Raw genomic sequence first — 15,989 nt, forward strand, 5'->3', positions numbered from 1 at the left:
AAGCTCTTTTAAAAAGAAATCCATGCAAAAGTTAATATCAGATCATTTTAGAATACAGTATAGGATGTACCGAATATTCTTCAGTTTTATGTAAAACAGAAATATGACGAATAGAATATCAGATCTCTGTCATATGGCCAAAAAAAAAAAAAAGAAGCAGCTTTTTTGCATAGTTGTGTTTGACACATGAAAACTGTAACAATGCATCTTACAAGGTAACACGATGAGTTTTTGAGTCCTTGAATTAAGTCCCCACATTAAGTCCTTGAATTTGAGGGTATTGGACCTGGAAAGTCCTTGAAAGGTCCTTGAATTTGAAGTTAACCAAGGTGTGGGAACCCTGGAATAAGCAGGGTTTCCGCGGGGTCTTAAAAAGTCTTAAAAAGTCTAAAATTCTGAACTTTAAATTTAAGGCCTTAAAAAGTCTTAAAAACGGCCAGATTTTCATCCTAGGTCTTACATTTAATTTAGTCAGGTCTTAAAAAGTGTTTACCCTCGTTCATTTCCAGAAACGCTGGCCGCAGAAAGTTATTACAAAGTAGCAAAAAAGTATCGAGTTGTAGCCTACAAAGCGGAGCTCTAGCAGGGGTCTCCAACACGTAGCTCGCGTGCTACCAATAGCTCGTGGCTTGATATGAGCTAGCTCGCCAGAGGCCGTTCATATAACGCGTCTTTTGCGCGCTCAAGTTTGTTCATAATTGAAGCGACATGCTAATTTTTTTACCAGGCGCAACGAGATCTAAACTTTTCAGAATGCCGCAGGTCATGTGACAGGAACCAACCAATCACCCCTTTCCATAACAACATTGAAAGCTCAGTCAACATGAAGGATGGGGGGTGCACCCAAACACTACTAATAAATATAAGCTAATGTGTAAATGTCAGTAATTTATCTTTTTTGACTCATTCTTTTTAGAAAAAAATATTTAAAGGCTGAAATATGAGGTTTATCTTTGTATAAAACCTTTTTTGTCAAAACTTTATTTGAACTTGTACATGTTAGTAGATAACATGTTGCAAGACACTCTTTTAAAATCTGGCCATCATTTTTAATGGTATTTTAATGTTTACGTAAACAAAAACTGCATATTGATGCTAATCAATTTGTTATTTGCTGTTTTTCGACATAAAACTTGTTGAATTGACTTCATTCTGTAGTATTAGTACTTTTTGAACAGGATTCTGTGATAACCGTGATAATTTAGGTCACTTTAATCATCTCATAATTTCCTCTCTAGTTATGATCAACTATGATCAACTAAAATCAACAATAATTGTGTTTTTACAGTATAATATGCAAAAGTACAATTTTCTATTAAAAAATATCTACCTCTCCCTCTCTCTCACACACACACATCAGATAATCCTAGATAGATAGAAAGATAGATAGATAGATACTCTAATGATCCTGAGGTAACTATCTATCTAACTTGGATAATGCGTCGTGTAGGTCTTAAATTTCAATCTTTATGGTCTTAAAATGTCTTAAAAAGGTCTTAAATTTGACTTACTGAAACCTGCAGAAACCCTGGAATAAGAAATGTTTCTTGAGCACCAAATCAGCATACAAAAATGATTTCTGAAGAATTATGTGACACTAAAGACTGGAGTTATAGCTGCTGAAAATTCAGCTTTGCATCACAGGCAACAATTTTTAAATATTAATATTAAAATAGAAGTCATTTATTTTAAATTGTAGAAAAAATTACACACAAGTCCTAATCCTAAAAATATACATTGTTTCACAATTTTACAATGAATTGTGCAGAAACATGCTTTTACATTATATTCCTTTGATTTATTTCTCCTCTTGTGTCATTGTCAGAGTTGTTTAACAGTGTGCACGGATGTGCTGCGGGTTTCTGTAGGAGATAGTGATTTCAAAGACCACTTACTGCAGCACATTGCCTCTCTACTGCAGACAGGTGAGTCCTTTAGTATTCATACTAATCCAGGGCCCAGTGATAGTAGCATAAATCTGTCCCTTTTTTTTTCAGTTTGATAAATGTACATTTAATCAAGATGCACTATGTTTGACTCATTCATGCAAAATTTTACAATAGCATAATGTTTTATTTATCACAATTGTGTTTGTATGTGTGTTCATATAGAGAAAGGATATATATGCACTCCTCATGTGCTCGCTCTGCTTACTGAGGTGGCACTGGGCTGCCTTTCCCATAAGGCTGAGGGGCAGGAAGATCAACTGTTGCTCACTATTCGCATTTTGACCAACATCTTCCAGAAAGTTGTGGAGATCATAGCACATCGACTGCGTAAAGACAAGGAAGAGGGTCAGGAGGTGAGGCCTTTGATAAGAGACATTAAAGTCTTCCTCAAGCACATTAATTTCTGTATGTGTTTGCCAAACCTTTGTGCACATGTACATATTTAAACTGAATTTAGTTCAAATTTGGCTGACATTTCTGCCTGACAACATTTCATTTCAAAATGCCTTTCTGTATGTATGTTTAGCTGTGTTGCTCTTCTGAGGAAGCTCTCCATGAGTTTCTGCTGGTGACTAGGTTTGCGACTGAGAGGTCAGAGTTTATCACAGGAGTCTTCTCATCTCTCTGTGCAGCAGTTATTATTGATATCAGCCGCACCTTGCAGAAGGTAAATCCGCTAATAATTTATTTTTGTATTGCTGTTAGTGTGATGTTTGGGTGGCATTTCTTCCTTGTCTTTGTAATTGAAACATTTGTTGAGCTCAATGCCATAGCATTTCTTCTTTTTTCTTGGGTGTAATGTTTGACAAAATGACTGATAAAAAAATAATTGTTTTGTTCTTGAGACAAAATACAACCACAAACAGCGTGGAAGAGCTGTCTAAAGCCATGTATAAAAATAAGTTAAAGGATAAAAGAAACCAATTGAGACACTGAAGAATAAATGTAGAAAACAGCAATTTAATGTTTCTACATGCAGATCTCTCATGTGGAAGAGGTGCTGACACCAGAGACAGTTAATGACCTTCCACGTCTATCGAACACCATACTCAAAGTGACGCTCAGATCTCCTGCTGTTACCAGGTAATATGAAACACCAGCTAGAACTAAAAGCCCTTTATTTTTACTTAAATTGAACATTTCTGATTGATATTCTGGTATGTTCTAGGTTTTTTCTGTCTGAAATGAGCTCCTCTATAGAGTCAGAGGCTATCGATAGTATCACACAATGGGCTGCAGTTACACACATTCTGACCATCATCAAACAATGTGAGTTTTTTTGTTACTCTGGTCATTTAAAGGTATAGTTCTCATTAAAAATCATTCTAAATATGAATTAAAGCAGAGTCCACATTATAATAACAACACCAAGAAACAATATTGTTGGAATCACTTTCCGATCGAGGGCTTAAAAACGTTTCTTTCTTTTTTTGAGGAAGACAAAACACAAATATCCAACATTCGCTGGTGAAAAATCTCGTAACTACATTGGACATTTTTTATTAAAGTTAATATAACTACATGCAAGTGTCTGCCCATACATAAAGCCACAATACTATCTTTGACAACAAGGTGTTTAATCATTTAAAAACTATTCTAACCTTTCTACACTACACTTGTTCTACACTAACCTGCAATTTTCGCTGGTTTCAAAACACCACTCTGGATTTAACCTGCTATGGTACCAGATCCTCGGATAAATTCCTGCAATCCAACAGCTAATGCACATTGCCTTGCGACTCGCATAGACTAAAAAAACAAACACATAAACTTGACAACTGAGCATGGGCATTTCACTCACGTTAGATGTGTCAACGTCACATTTGCATAGGCCGTACTATTTGTATTCATGGTTGATTGACTGCCAAATTAAAATCTTAAACCAAACGATAAAATAACATTTTTAACCGGTTAATGGTCATTTCAAATAAGCGTTTCTGTTTAGAAAATGTTAACTTAATTTCATTTTTATGTTCGTTAAAGGGATAGTTCACCCAAAAATTTAAATTAGCCCATGATTTTCTCACCCTCAAGTCATCCTTGGTGTATATTACATTCTTCTTTCATGCGAATAAAATCTGAGTTATTAAAAAATGTCCTGGCTCTTCCAAGCTTTATAATGGCAGTGAATTGCTGTTTCTGTTTTGAAGACCATAAAAGTGCATCCATCCATCATAAAATAACTCCACACGGCTCCGGGTGGTTAATAAAGGCCTTCTGAAGCGAAGCGATGCGTTCGTGTAAGAAAAATATGAATATATAAAATGTTACAAAGTAAAATTCTAGCTTCCGGCACAACTGCAGCACAACACGATATCTTCTGCTGGTATTGACGCTAATATAGTTATCGTTGTAGTTATCTTTATAGGTATCGCCCTTGGTGTGAACGGGCCTTTACTTGGTTCCAACACCTGAATATTTGATAGTAAAATAAGGACAAGTTCGGTATTTTACACTTAAAGCCCTGTTTACAGATCGTTTCTGATGAAATAGAACGGTTAAGATAAAAATTTTGACAGATGCTGCTGTCCCGAGAATTTTAGGTTTATTTCGCTTTCCCCCCCACCTACAGAATGGCTGCATAGGTGCACTCGAACACTCCTTCCTAAAACACATTCAACTTTCGTTTACAAAGAGATGAAACTCACCGAGTGGTCAGGGGTGTTCACTGATATGCTCATACAAAAATCGCTGCAAAATATGCTTTCCAACAGGTTTTATCGTAGTTTTTGTCCAACTCCATTGACTTGTATTGAAAGAGCTGTGTGAGGTACGGTATTACTCCGCCGCTTCTTCTGCTTCTTCTTCTGTGTATTCAATGAAATGCCAGTGGTTTGCTTGCAATTGGCAAAGGTGCATTATCGCCACCAACTGGGCTGGAGTGTCTATTATTCAAGCTCTCAACGGAAGAATACATGTGTGAGACGTTTGGAAAAATAGGTCCACAGTTTTACAACGAATGGTAAAACACCTGTTGGAAAGCATCTTTTGCAGTGATTTTTTGTGTGAGCATATCAGTGAACATCCCTGACCACTCGGTGAGTTTCATCTCTTTGTAAACGAAAGTTTAATGCGTTTTAGGAAGGATATGTTCGAGTGCACCTATGCAGCCATTCTGTAGGTGGGGGGGAAAGCGAAATAAACCTAAAATTCTCGGGACAGCAGCATGTGTCAAAATTGTAATCTTAACCGTTCTATTTCATCAGAAACAATCTGTAAACAGGGCTTTAAGTGTAAAATACCGAACTTGTCCTTTAAGCATTTTATAGAAAATTATTCCACTAGACATTCTGAAAGGCGTGCTATCACAATTCATTTGACACTATCCAGTACTAAAGCATACAACAAGTCCAGTAGAGTTGAACTTGGAGAAGAAACATAAATTATATTAAGTTAGACTTGGTTTGATTTGTTTCTGTGATATAATCCTATAAATACATGATTATAGTACATTTTTACTTTTCTGCTTTGTTTATTACAGCTGATGCATTTGTTGTGGAGTTGAAGGAAATTGCTGTGTCTGTACGCAGACAAATACAGAACTTTTACATCTTCTCTGCAGAAAACTCTGACAATATACAGAGGTAAAAAAAGAAATTGTCATATTGTGAAAGCATGCTGTCTTTGTCCTACAGTTTACACTATAATAGCTGTATGACTGTTAATGTTGCTTTGCTCTTTTTTTCTCTCAATCTTAGGACCATCTATGAATCCACTATCAGGATGCTGAATGACATCCTAAATCCATGCCAACAACCAAACAGTTAAATGGGCAAGCTAATAGTTTAGAGCTTTTGCATACTCGCACAAAATCCATTGTTCACTTTTTCATTTTCTCATCTGTATATTGTGTTGCATGTTTTTCACTCTCTACATATGGATGGATTTGATATACAAGGGCCTTCACTATATAAGTAAGCAAGACTTCCGTAAAAAATCTTGGTTCACTAAAAGCAGAGTGCTCACACTGTCCATCACCCTTGATACTTCATCATTTTATTTTATTTTGTACAGTTTCAAACAGTTGTGTCCTTGTATTGCAGATAATTGTAGGTTAAAATCTTCTCAAAGGCTTTGATTTTTTTAAAACATATCACTGAATCTGGTATGTCTTAAGATACGATTATTTATTTCATCAAGGTGTCTTTGATGAAATATGTCCCTCTCATTTACATATTCTGTTATATTTAGATCCAACTAGGGTGTGACATGTTGTCAATGTTGTCATGTCGATAAAGTAGTTACTAAATGTGTTCTGAGCTATGAATATGTGATTGAAAATTTCCCTAATCTGAGGTCTATACAGTATCCGTCTAAAATCATGGTATAAAATAAAGAAAAGGCACATGAAATTCAGATTACTTGGGAAAAGCTGTGTTGCTTGTTTGAACTTGAACCTTGAATGGTTGGGTGGACTATCATCTTCTGATTCTACAGTGACAAGATTACTCTTACATTACTTTTTCTCCATTTTGATTTCTGCGTGGATTTTGTTTCTTTTCATAATGGTGGGAATACTTTCACATTAATGCACTATAAAAATTCCATCCCTTGTTTTAATTAATCATGTCATAGCTTAAAAAAGTGAAGTGTGTATGTGTCTATATAGGCATTTAGTCTTCCCTCATCAGTCCATGGTTTAAACTTCACTTTCTCTGCTTTTAATGGGTGGTTATTTTAATATGATAGATTATGGCATAACTTTGACTTGCTTATTCATCACACAGGTGGCAGGCGATTTATTATTGTAGTGTGTTGTTTGTCAAGTACAGCATACCAGCGTCTCGGTAGAGGGCACAACCTTTGAGCATAATAACTGCGCTGGAGAGCAACATAGATAACACTTCCTCAACCTCTTCTATCTGATAAGAGAAAAGCAGAGAAGAAGCGAGCTCAATCTCTGCAAACTAAATTCAACTGACCGCGCAGAAGTCTTAAAAAACACAGCGAGAAAGCGTATGTAGCGAGTGACGTCAGTAGCTGAGGCGGGGCGCTGACCGTGGTGCTGAATGCGCCTCGCGCTTTTAGAGTTGAGTGCAGGACACGGGGTACCAGAGCATCACTCATCTAACTATCCTCCATCACATTTGCCTCTGACCTACTTCCGCTCTAATCACATCACCCCTGAAACGTGAGAGCCGCTATGCCGAATTAACGGGAGCTGTTTGCGCTCGATGGGCAGGATGGCTTCTGTGCGCGCGCTGCTCCTCGCCTTGCTATCTGTCCACGCGCTCGACGTTGCCATCGCGGACAAGAAATTCGGTAAGTTAGTTCGACGTGACGCCCCACTAAGTGAGTGCCGTTTGTCGTTAGACGGCCTTACCTTTGAAAAACAAACAAACTGTGGGTTACTTTACTTAAGTGTAACTAATTTGGTTAATCACAACGGCGGTTTGACGTGCAGAGTGTGATGTTCGGTTTTTATGCAAATGACCGTAGCTACCGTTTATAAATGTATCCAGCTGGTTGGTTAACAGTATGGTCACAAATCTTTCACCCTTAAGTTTATGGGTTTTGACATTACATTAGAGATGTGCTTCTGAATAATCAGAATTACATTGCTCATTCCCCATAAACCAATAAGGTTTTAGGGATGATAAAAGTTAAGGGCTTGTAGTGCACCATCAAACTATTTATTTCTTACACAAAAGAAGAAGAACAATGCAAAAATCTTTAGGGTTAAAGCTGCTTTTTACTGGGGCAGTATCCTTAAAGGGACAACTGTATTTCCCCCTGAAAGGTTCATACCTTAAGGGTACATATCTGTTAAGTATATGCACCTTTTACTGTTTTTTTATAGTGTACTGCCCCAGTGACAAGCTGTTGTGCCTCTAAGGGCGAAATGTTTGCACATTGAGTGTATTTTAGCGGTAGTTGAGGGTCAGGATTAGTGCTGGACACTTTTTTTGATAGGATTGTTGTTCCAGGACCATCAAATGATACTGACTAACAAAATGTTCTAGTCCTCTATAAGAAAAATTGTATTTAGGACAGAGATTTGCTTCCTTTATCATAGAAGAGCACATAGGACAAATGGAAGATAGTTCTAGTGCTCCTCACTGACAGACAGTGGATTACATAATTGCGTTACGGTTTGCTAAAGCATCTTGGCAGGCTTCATCTTTCAAAGGCACAGGCCGAGAGCAAGAGCCAGCCTCAGATGGGAAGGACCCGACTTGAGCTGTAAACAGATACGGCTCTACACGCTCCATAAACCTGTGCATTCATACATGGATGGTGAGGGAGCTTTGATCTTTGAAGACATGAATGACTGCAAACTTTAAAGACTGGAGCCGTAAAATACTTGATCTGGTGTGCCTGTGACTTTTCCAACACATGCCATTGTACATCAAAATCTTGTTGTAGGTCAGAGCTGTGGCACAGTGGGTAGTGGGTGCGATCATGAGGATGCAGGTTTGAATCTGGTCTGTGTCAATTTCTCGGTCTCTCCCTATCTCTTGGTGTCTGTTTTCTACTCTCATACAGTAAAAGCACATGGCAATAAATACAATTTAAAGCAGAACTTGTTATAGATTTGATCATGTGGATGTATATTGGTAATTTAAAACTTTTGGATTTAAAACTCCCAAAAATAAAGCTTCCAAAAGATGGTTCTTTCAGTGATGCCATGGAATAACCATTTTAAAAATCTAAAGAACCCTTTTCCAGTATACAGAATCTTTTGCACAATGGAAAGGTTCCATGGATGATACAGTTTCTTCATAGAACCAGATGCCAATAAATAAGCTTTATTTTTTATGAGTGTAGGATTAATTTATATGGCATGCTACCCTGAAGGCTAAGTTCATTGTTAGCAAGCCAAAAGCCAAATCACATCAGGCAGCTTGTTATGCTGGTTCTGAAGTTTTCTAGAATTCACAAAATGTTACTAAATGATTAGCAAACACTCAGCTGGGTTTGCTCAGGATCGTTGTTAAGTAAGCTGTGGTTGGAAAACAATGCATCATTAGAGGCAGGCTCTCTCTGCGGCTGGCATATGAGCTTGGCAGAGGCTGGGATGAGCGAGTTCAGTGAAGCCCTGATGAATAGAGCAGTTAAGCATCTCCAAAGAGTCTGTTGGAGGCTTATATATCACTGCACATTCAAACTGATTCTGGGTCTCCAACTTTCTCTCTTTATTTTCCTCATTTTTTAGGTTGTTTTGTATGAAAATATCTGGTAACGCTTTCTATGAAGCTTGTATTTAGTATGCATTATAAAGGCATTCTTAATTCATTATAATGCATGCATAAAGCCTTATAAAAACCTAATAAATTACATCTCATAAATCTCATAAATGTCACAACAACAGTTATAACACATAGGGCTAAGGGCTACATATACAGGGCTAAGATTAAGGCAGGATTAGATCTTAGTTAAAACAGCTCAAACATGCATTTTAGTCTGGGACTATCTTAAGCCTTATCTTTAATACCGGGGGTTGATGGCCTAGTTTCACAGACAGGGCTTAGATTAAGCCAGAATCATGAATGGGCTATATGACACATTTGCTATATTTATTGTAATAGCAACAAAACCGTATTGGATTGTTTTGTAAAAGGGTTACCAGTGATCTTAAACCAGCTCACATTGAAATTAACATTAGCCTAACACGAAACACACAAATATGATCAACCACTCATAAGATGTAGTGAGATACTGTTCAGATCTTAAACAATATCGAGATGTGAGACTTTTAATACATTATAACTATGGGGAATATAATCCATTAAAACTTGTGGATATAACATGCTATACATTGTTTGTTTAAACCATTATACACTTAAACGTTATAACGTACTACTCTAATCGTCATAATTATGTCCAATGGCATGGACACAGAATGTGCAAAGCTGGATTTGTTGGATAGGAAACAGTGAGTCACTGTCCTGTGAGATATGCAAATGGTCAGAGTTTCAGAATTTTTAAGGTTTTGTTGTAGTGTTGGTGATGGCTGATTTCACAGTCAGTTTGCGTCTACATGCACACACAGAACATTGTTATTTTTAATAAGTCCCACTGTGCATTACGTTTACGTCACTTAATGAACATGATATAGGAGATGGTAATTTCCCTGCATCCTCTTCAGCAGCTCCATGAACTTCCTGTGAGTAGATGGGGAGCGTGGGAGATATGGCTCGTCTCAAATATACAGGAAACAGCAGAGATACAAACTGAGCTATTTGAACAGAAGAGATTATTTAAGGCTCAGTTAGAATCTCTGATGCTTCCTGTACATTGGAGATGAACAATATCTCCCACGCCCGACACACCTATAGCTCAAGGAGCTGGAGAAGAAGATCACACAACAGCTGACATTTTGAAATGCACATAACTGACAGCATTCTTCTCTAGTCTCACTTAAAGGAATATTCCGGTTCAGTACAAGTTATGCTCAATCAACAGCACATGAGGCATGTTGTTTACACACAAAAACAATATTTGACTTGTCCCTCCTTTTCTTTAAATATAGCAAAAATCTGGGTTACAGTGAGGAACTTACAATGGAAGTGAATGGGACAAATCCCTAAACATAAAAATACTCACCAGATCCCATTAATTATCGCTTTAACCAGTTGCTTATGCAAAACAATGGAGAGGATGGTTAATGACATCCTGGTCTGGATACTGGAATCTGAACATCTCATAAGTAATGCCTAATGTGGATTCAGGAAAGGTCGAATCACTAGTACAGACCATCTTGTCTGTCTTAAAAGTTGTATTGGTGATGCTTTTTTTTTTTAAGAACATGTCATAGCTGTTTGTTTGCTTTTTATTTGAAGAAAGCCCATGACATGACATGGAAACTTGGAGTTTTAAAGGATTTGTACGAAATTAATTTTAGAGGTTGAATTTCTATTAAGCAGACTTTAGAGTAGGAAACACCCTGTCTGGTCTGCATAAACAGGAACTTAGAGTACCTCAAGGAAGGATTTTATCTTTATCTCTTTTTAGCATTAAAATAGAGACCGCATTGCAGTAGCCTAGTCATTGGTTCTGATGTTCTCTGTAGTTTATAGATCTGCATTTGTTACAGAAGCAAGTAGGCTACATGAATACTATTGAGCGAAAAATCCAACTGAAGATAAACAAAATACAATCTTGCTCAACGCAGAACGGTTTTAAGTTTTCACAAGCAAAAACTGTCTGTATGCATTTCTGTCTTTTTTTTAGCAGTGACGGAAAAATCTGAAAGCCGTCCGTCATTTTGACAGATTACACTGAGAGTGTGATGTATTGTACCTGTAACTGTAATTCTCACTCCTGTCCACTTGGTGGTGAGTGCGCTCTTGCTGACTATCAAGTTAATGGTCAACGAATGGCATTTCAGAGTGTTTACAAGCTGTTTTATTGACGTCTTTCTGCGGTTGAAACACTGATTGAGTGATTACATGAGAGACATGATACGGATTTCGGTAAGTTGGACTGTATCTTTCAGCATATTATTTGATGTTCATTCATGTTTATTTCATTCTGTAACGTAGTAAAGAGGAAGGAATTGATCGCGTTCACTCGTGCTCTGCTTCACTTAAACTCAGGCGCTACAGTGATCTCTCGCGCCATAAAGAGCGGCAAAACGGTATTTATTTTTTGAATTTTGTGATAAAATAGACAGAATGTGAAAGCTGAGACTTTGTTTCATATATAAAAGTAACAACGCACAAAGCTTGCTATTTATTGGACAAACATTCATGATTAAACCTGAAAAGTGATGTTCAAGTCTGATACATTTTCTCTTCATAAATAAATACATAATCTAGCTATATGCTTGTCCTGTAAGTTCGTAAATGAAAATGTGAACTAAAACAGAGCCTATTAAATGGCTTAAAATGATGGGTAATAATAGATTATGACGGAATGTTTACGACCCCGAAGTCTATCTCTGCTCAAGACTCAGCTTCTTTTTTTTTTCTTTTTTTTTTTTAACTATCAGATTCGAGACAAAATTCCCCAATATGTTCATATTGTCAGAATTCACTGTCCGTTGAACATATTTTGCTGGACTGTGATACTTCTACCCCTTTGCGGAACTAGTTTCGTTCTACATTTGAAAAGGTTGTTAACCAAATAAATCCATGAAGTTAATCTTAAGGTTTTTCGAAAAAAATAACAATCTTAAACATCTTATTTAGTTTAAGATTATTTTAAAAATACTTACCGTTTCAATAGAGCTGGTAAGTCCCGCCCCTTCCGTAAAACCCCGCTGGACCTCAAAGTTGAAAAACCGTCAATGCAAGTGAATGGGAGAAAATAATTATTTTCTGGTCCCGTTTGAATTGTGCCATGAATGTGAACATATGTTGTCTGTGAATTTTTTATATAACTTTTCATGTTACGAGTTTGACAGTATATGGTATGATTCTTCGGCTAGCAGTTGTGGAAAAGACATAACGAGAAAGACTACATGTCGCCTATGTGACGTCACCCCATAAAGTTGACTTACCCGTGGTTTTCACCAACTTCAACGATTTTGTCCTCTCCCTGAAAGAAGGCGGTGAAGTGCACCAAAGACACAGCCATGTTTAGCGGGATCCGTGAGCTAGTGTCCGTGTGCTAGTGGTGTTGACGTTTCAAACGCGTCGAGAGTTGTAGTCCACAAAGAGCTCTCACACAAAGTCTAACTGTATCAAACTTCTACCCGCTAAATTGTATCATTCTTTACACGAACAGTTATATAAAAAATTCACAGACAACATATGTTCACATTCATGACACAATTCAAACGGGACCAGAAAATAATTATTTTCTCCCATTCACTTGCATTGACGGTTTTTCAACTTTGAGGTCCAGCGGGGTTTTGCGGAAGGGGCGGGACTTACCAGCTCTATAGGCACAATTCGTAATCAGCATGCGTGTTAACATGATTTCAGTGTGAATTACTTAGCCTACTAGCCTAATGTTTTCTGTGTAAAGTTATATCTAATTCCATTGTTATAACAGTTATACAGTTCATTGCTATGATACTTTGGCCTACATGTATATAAACGAATCAAAGGACATATATAATTATTATGCTGTTAATTGAGCTTAACTTATCCTTTAATACAGCTATATATAGGCTAATGTAAGTCCCCCCCTTTAAACATACATGGATAAATGGACGAAGTTTGAGATAGATATGACACACAGTCATTTATCTCATTCAGTTTTGTATTAAATAATTCATTATCTACCTCTGTCTCCATATCTCATCCAAGCCATTCACTGAAGTCTGTTTAAGAGAGAGATTATTTCTTTGAGCCCTGTGAGGTTCAGCTTTTCAGTGCATTTAATAAAGGTGCTGTCAGGAAGGTTAGAAGAAAGAGATTATATGGTCAGATGTGGACAGCCTGGCTGAATTCACAGCCTGGGTCTCCTCAGGCTTATCTAATGGTGGGGCCTATGGCCTTCAGCATCAACACGTATTTTAATTTGTTTAAATTATGATTAGTCAAGATTAGCAAATAAACAAGACCTATCAAATCTCCATTTGAGATAACCATGACAATAAATAAAATTGGGTGAATGGTAGCCTAAAGATTTTCAACATTCATTCAGAGTAATGAGCTTTACCAGCATGATGCTTAATTTCCAGTTAACTGCATGCTTCTCCTAATATTTAGAATCTAATGATAACAAATCAAACTTGACTGAATGGACACAAAGGTGTAATATGTCCTCATTGAATCGAGTTTGCTGTTGAGTGCTATATTTAACAATAAATATAACTGATTTGCCCTTCCACAAGCTTTATTGATAATTTATAAATATTGTATTACAGTAATTATTTTTTTTCCACTCAAAAACGTCTTAAAATATCTATATATAAAAAAAAAAAATAGTTGGCACCCTCATGTCATTCTAAACCCGTATGACTGTCTTCCATGGAAAACAAAGGATAATTTTTACATGTCTGTAAAAAGTATGGCTCTGTCTTGTTTTGGACCCCACTGACTTTCATAATATGGAATAAACCAGTTGAAACTTAATGAAAAATAGTGTTCCAAAGAAAAAAGTCATACAAATTGGAAACAACATGAGGGTGAGTAAATGACGTTTCAATAAGCTATTCCATTAGGTATTAGGGGTGTAACAATACATGGATATGGATCGATGCATCGATATAACGTCTAACGATACGATGCACCGATTCCACACATAAAATATTTATATATTTTGACATTCTCCACATTCTGGTGAACACAACACGATAAGTCAGTTTTATCTACTCAGCGTGCAGTATTCATGTCAGATGTCACTTCGAAAAGACGCGCTAGCTAAGAGGAGTCTCGTCAAAGCTGACCAAATCTGATCAAGGATGGATAATTTCAACGAACTTGATGAACCCGTGATATCTTCTTCGGGGCGTAAAAGGAAAATAAAAGCTGAAACCTTTTCATGGAACCTTACTAAAGCAGCACGTTTAGTGGTGAGGGAAAAGCTCACTGTATTGCGTGTATGTTAATCACAACAACAAAGTTTGTTAGGCGTCTATGTCAGTTGAGGAGATTAACGTTACAAAGATTAACCGAGTGTTGTATTATGTATCATAGCAATTACTTGGCTTTGTTTAACTCTGAAACATGAAATGTGAATGTATCTGCTCTGCTAAAAACCAAACTTTTAGGCTAATATATAAAAAACATACTTTCAATTAACTTTAATTTTGTAATTTACCTGTATTTTTTAAGTTATCATTATTATTAATCAAAACAACCCAGCTGCAGTTTGATATTTCTTTAAAAAAAAAAACACGATTTATGAAAACGAGAACAGAGTACTTGCAAATGACCTCTTCTGTTGTAAATGTCCCAATTGGTAGAGGGTGTGCAATTTTCAAAGAGTTTAATTAAACTTTCATGTTATATATTTTGGTTGCATTTGTGAGTTAATAAAAACGTAACTGGTTGTGTGAACATAATATCTATATCGATTAATCGATCGATATAGCCCTGAATCGAATCGAATCATAATCGTATCGCAGAATTTTTTGAGGTATCGGCAAATGTAGTATCGCTGGCTGAGAGAATCGATATCGTATCGTATCGTGATGAACTGTCCGATTTATACCCCTATTAGGTATGTCTATGTTCGTTGGCTGTTTCTCAATGAAACTCTCATGAAGCTCTGAGTGTCACTGCTAATTGTCTCAGTATGAAATCTCATTGTTTTTGAAGCACTGCTTGAGCTGAATGTGTCTGTCATCCCCGTCCTGTTTTTGCTAGATGAGCTTTTGTATCTGCGTGCAGTCTTGTCATTTGTCTTTGTTGAAGTGTGAGATGGAGATAAAGTCCTCCTTTCTGCTTATGTGTGCAGACACAAGCTGTTATCTGTGAGTGTATCCCAGCATCCTTTTAGCACCCCACAGTGTCTGGCATTCTGGCACACACAGGTAACGCAGACTGTCATTATACCACACTTAGCCCAAATAGTGTGTGTGTGTGTGCATCTTCTTCTCTCATATATCATCGGTGGCATAATCTATTTTGCAATAATCAGTGATTTTTCTCTTGGCAAATTACTCAAATCTCATCCATCAAGTGATGGCATCACCTCACCTCCCACCTGCTGTCATTTTAATGTGTGTTTTCTCTGAAACCAAACTCTTTAAATCGCATGAGATCAACGACTGAAAACAAACTTTGCAACTACTTGAATGTACTGTACCCCTCAGAGTTTTAATTTCACTTGCGAAAAACTAAATATTCCACTTACCCTGACTGAGGTCCGTTCGAGTCACTTTACCCTAGACTTGGATTTCTAAACCATAAAATAACAAACAAAGAAAGACTGTAACCACATATTCATTATTGGGGGGTAGCCTATATAATAGTCAGAAGTCAGTCGGTGTCCCTCAATGTCTATGGTGGTTAAAAAAATCTCCTACTATCAAGACTAGTGGCCCAGAGCACATTTTAACATTTAAAAAGACATTGAGAAAAGACCAAATCATAATCTGTGGCAATGGCCAGTCAAAGAACTGTGTTCACAATGAAGAAACGCATCCATATGTTCAATGTATTATTGAAGAAACTCCCTGTGGACAGCAGCTAAGAGGAC

The 15,989-nt window shown here is 37.0% G+C and overlaps 2 protein-coding genes across 8 annotated transcripts in view; both read left to right on the top strand.

Annotated features, from left to right (window-relative positions):
* ncapg2 (non-SMC condensin II complex, subunit G2) overlaps window positions 1–6,316 on the top strand; it is a 130,574-nt gene extending 124,258 nt beyond the window's left edge. For all 7 annotated transcript variants that reach the window (XM_079865616.1, XM_079865614.1, XM_079865618.1 and 4 more), the window contains exons 21-27: window positions 1,826–1,925; window positions 2,112–2,302; window positions 2,476–2,616; window positions 2,929–3,032; window positions 3,118–3,218; window positions 5,431–5,533; window positions 5,648–6,316. In XM_079865616.1, the coding sequence (XP_079721742.1) occupies window positions 1,826–1,925; window positions 2,112–2,302; window positions 2,476–2,616; window positions 2,929–3,032; window positions 3,118–3,218; window positions 5,431–5,533; window positions 5,648–5,717 (810 nt within the window). In that variant the 3' untranslated portion in view covers window positions 5,718–6,316. The remainder of the gene's footprint in view (window positions 1–1,825; window positions 1,926–2,111; window positions 2,303–2,475; window positions 2,617–2,928; window positions 3,033–3,117; window positions 3,219–5,430; window positions 5,534–5,647) is intronic.
* Window positions 6,317–6,981: 665 nt separating this feature from the next.
* Window positions 6,982–15,989, top strand: part of ptprn2 (protein tyrosine phosphatase receptor type N2) — a 278,997-nt gene continuing 269,989 nt past the window's right edge. The window contains exon 1 of the mRNA XM_079865630.1: window positions 6,982–7,211. Coding sequence (XP_079721756.1) covers window positions 7,124–7,211 — 88 coding nt within the window. The 5' untranslated portion in view covers window positions 6,982–7,123. The remainder of the gene's footprint in view (window positions 7,212–15,989) is intronic.

The sequence above is a fragment of the Squalius cephalus genome (assembly GCF_949319135.1).
Source record: "Squalius cephalus genome assembly, chromosome: 3".
Taxonomy (NCBI): Eukaryota; Metazoa; Chordata; class Actinopteri; order Cypriniformes; family Leuciscidae; genus Squalius; species Squalius cephalus.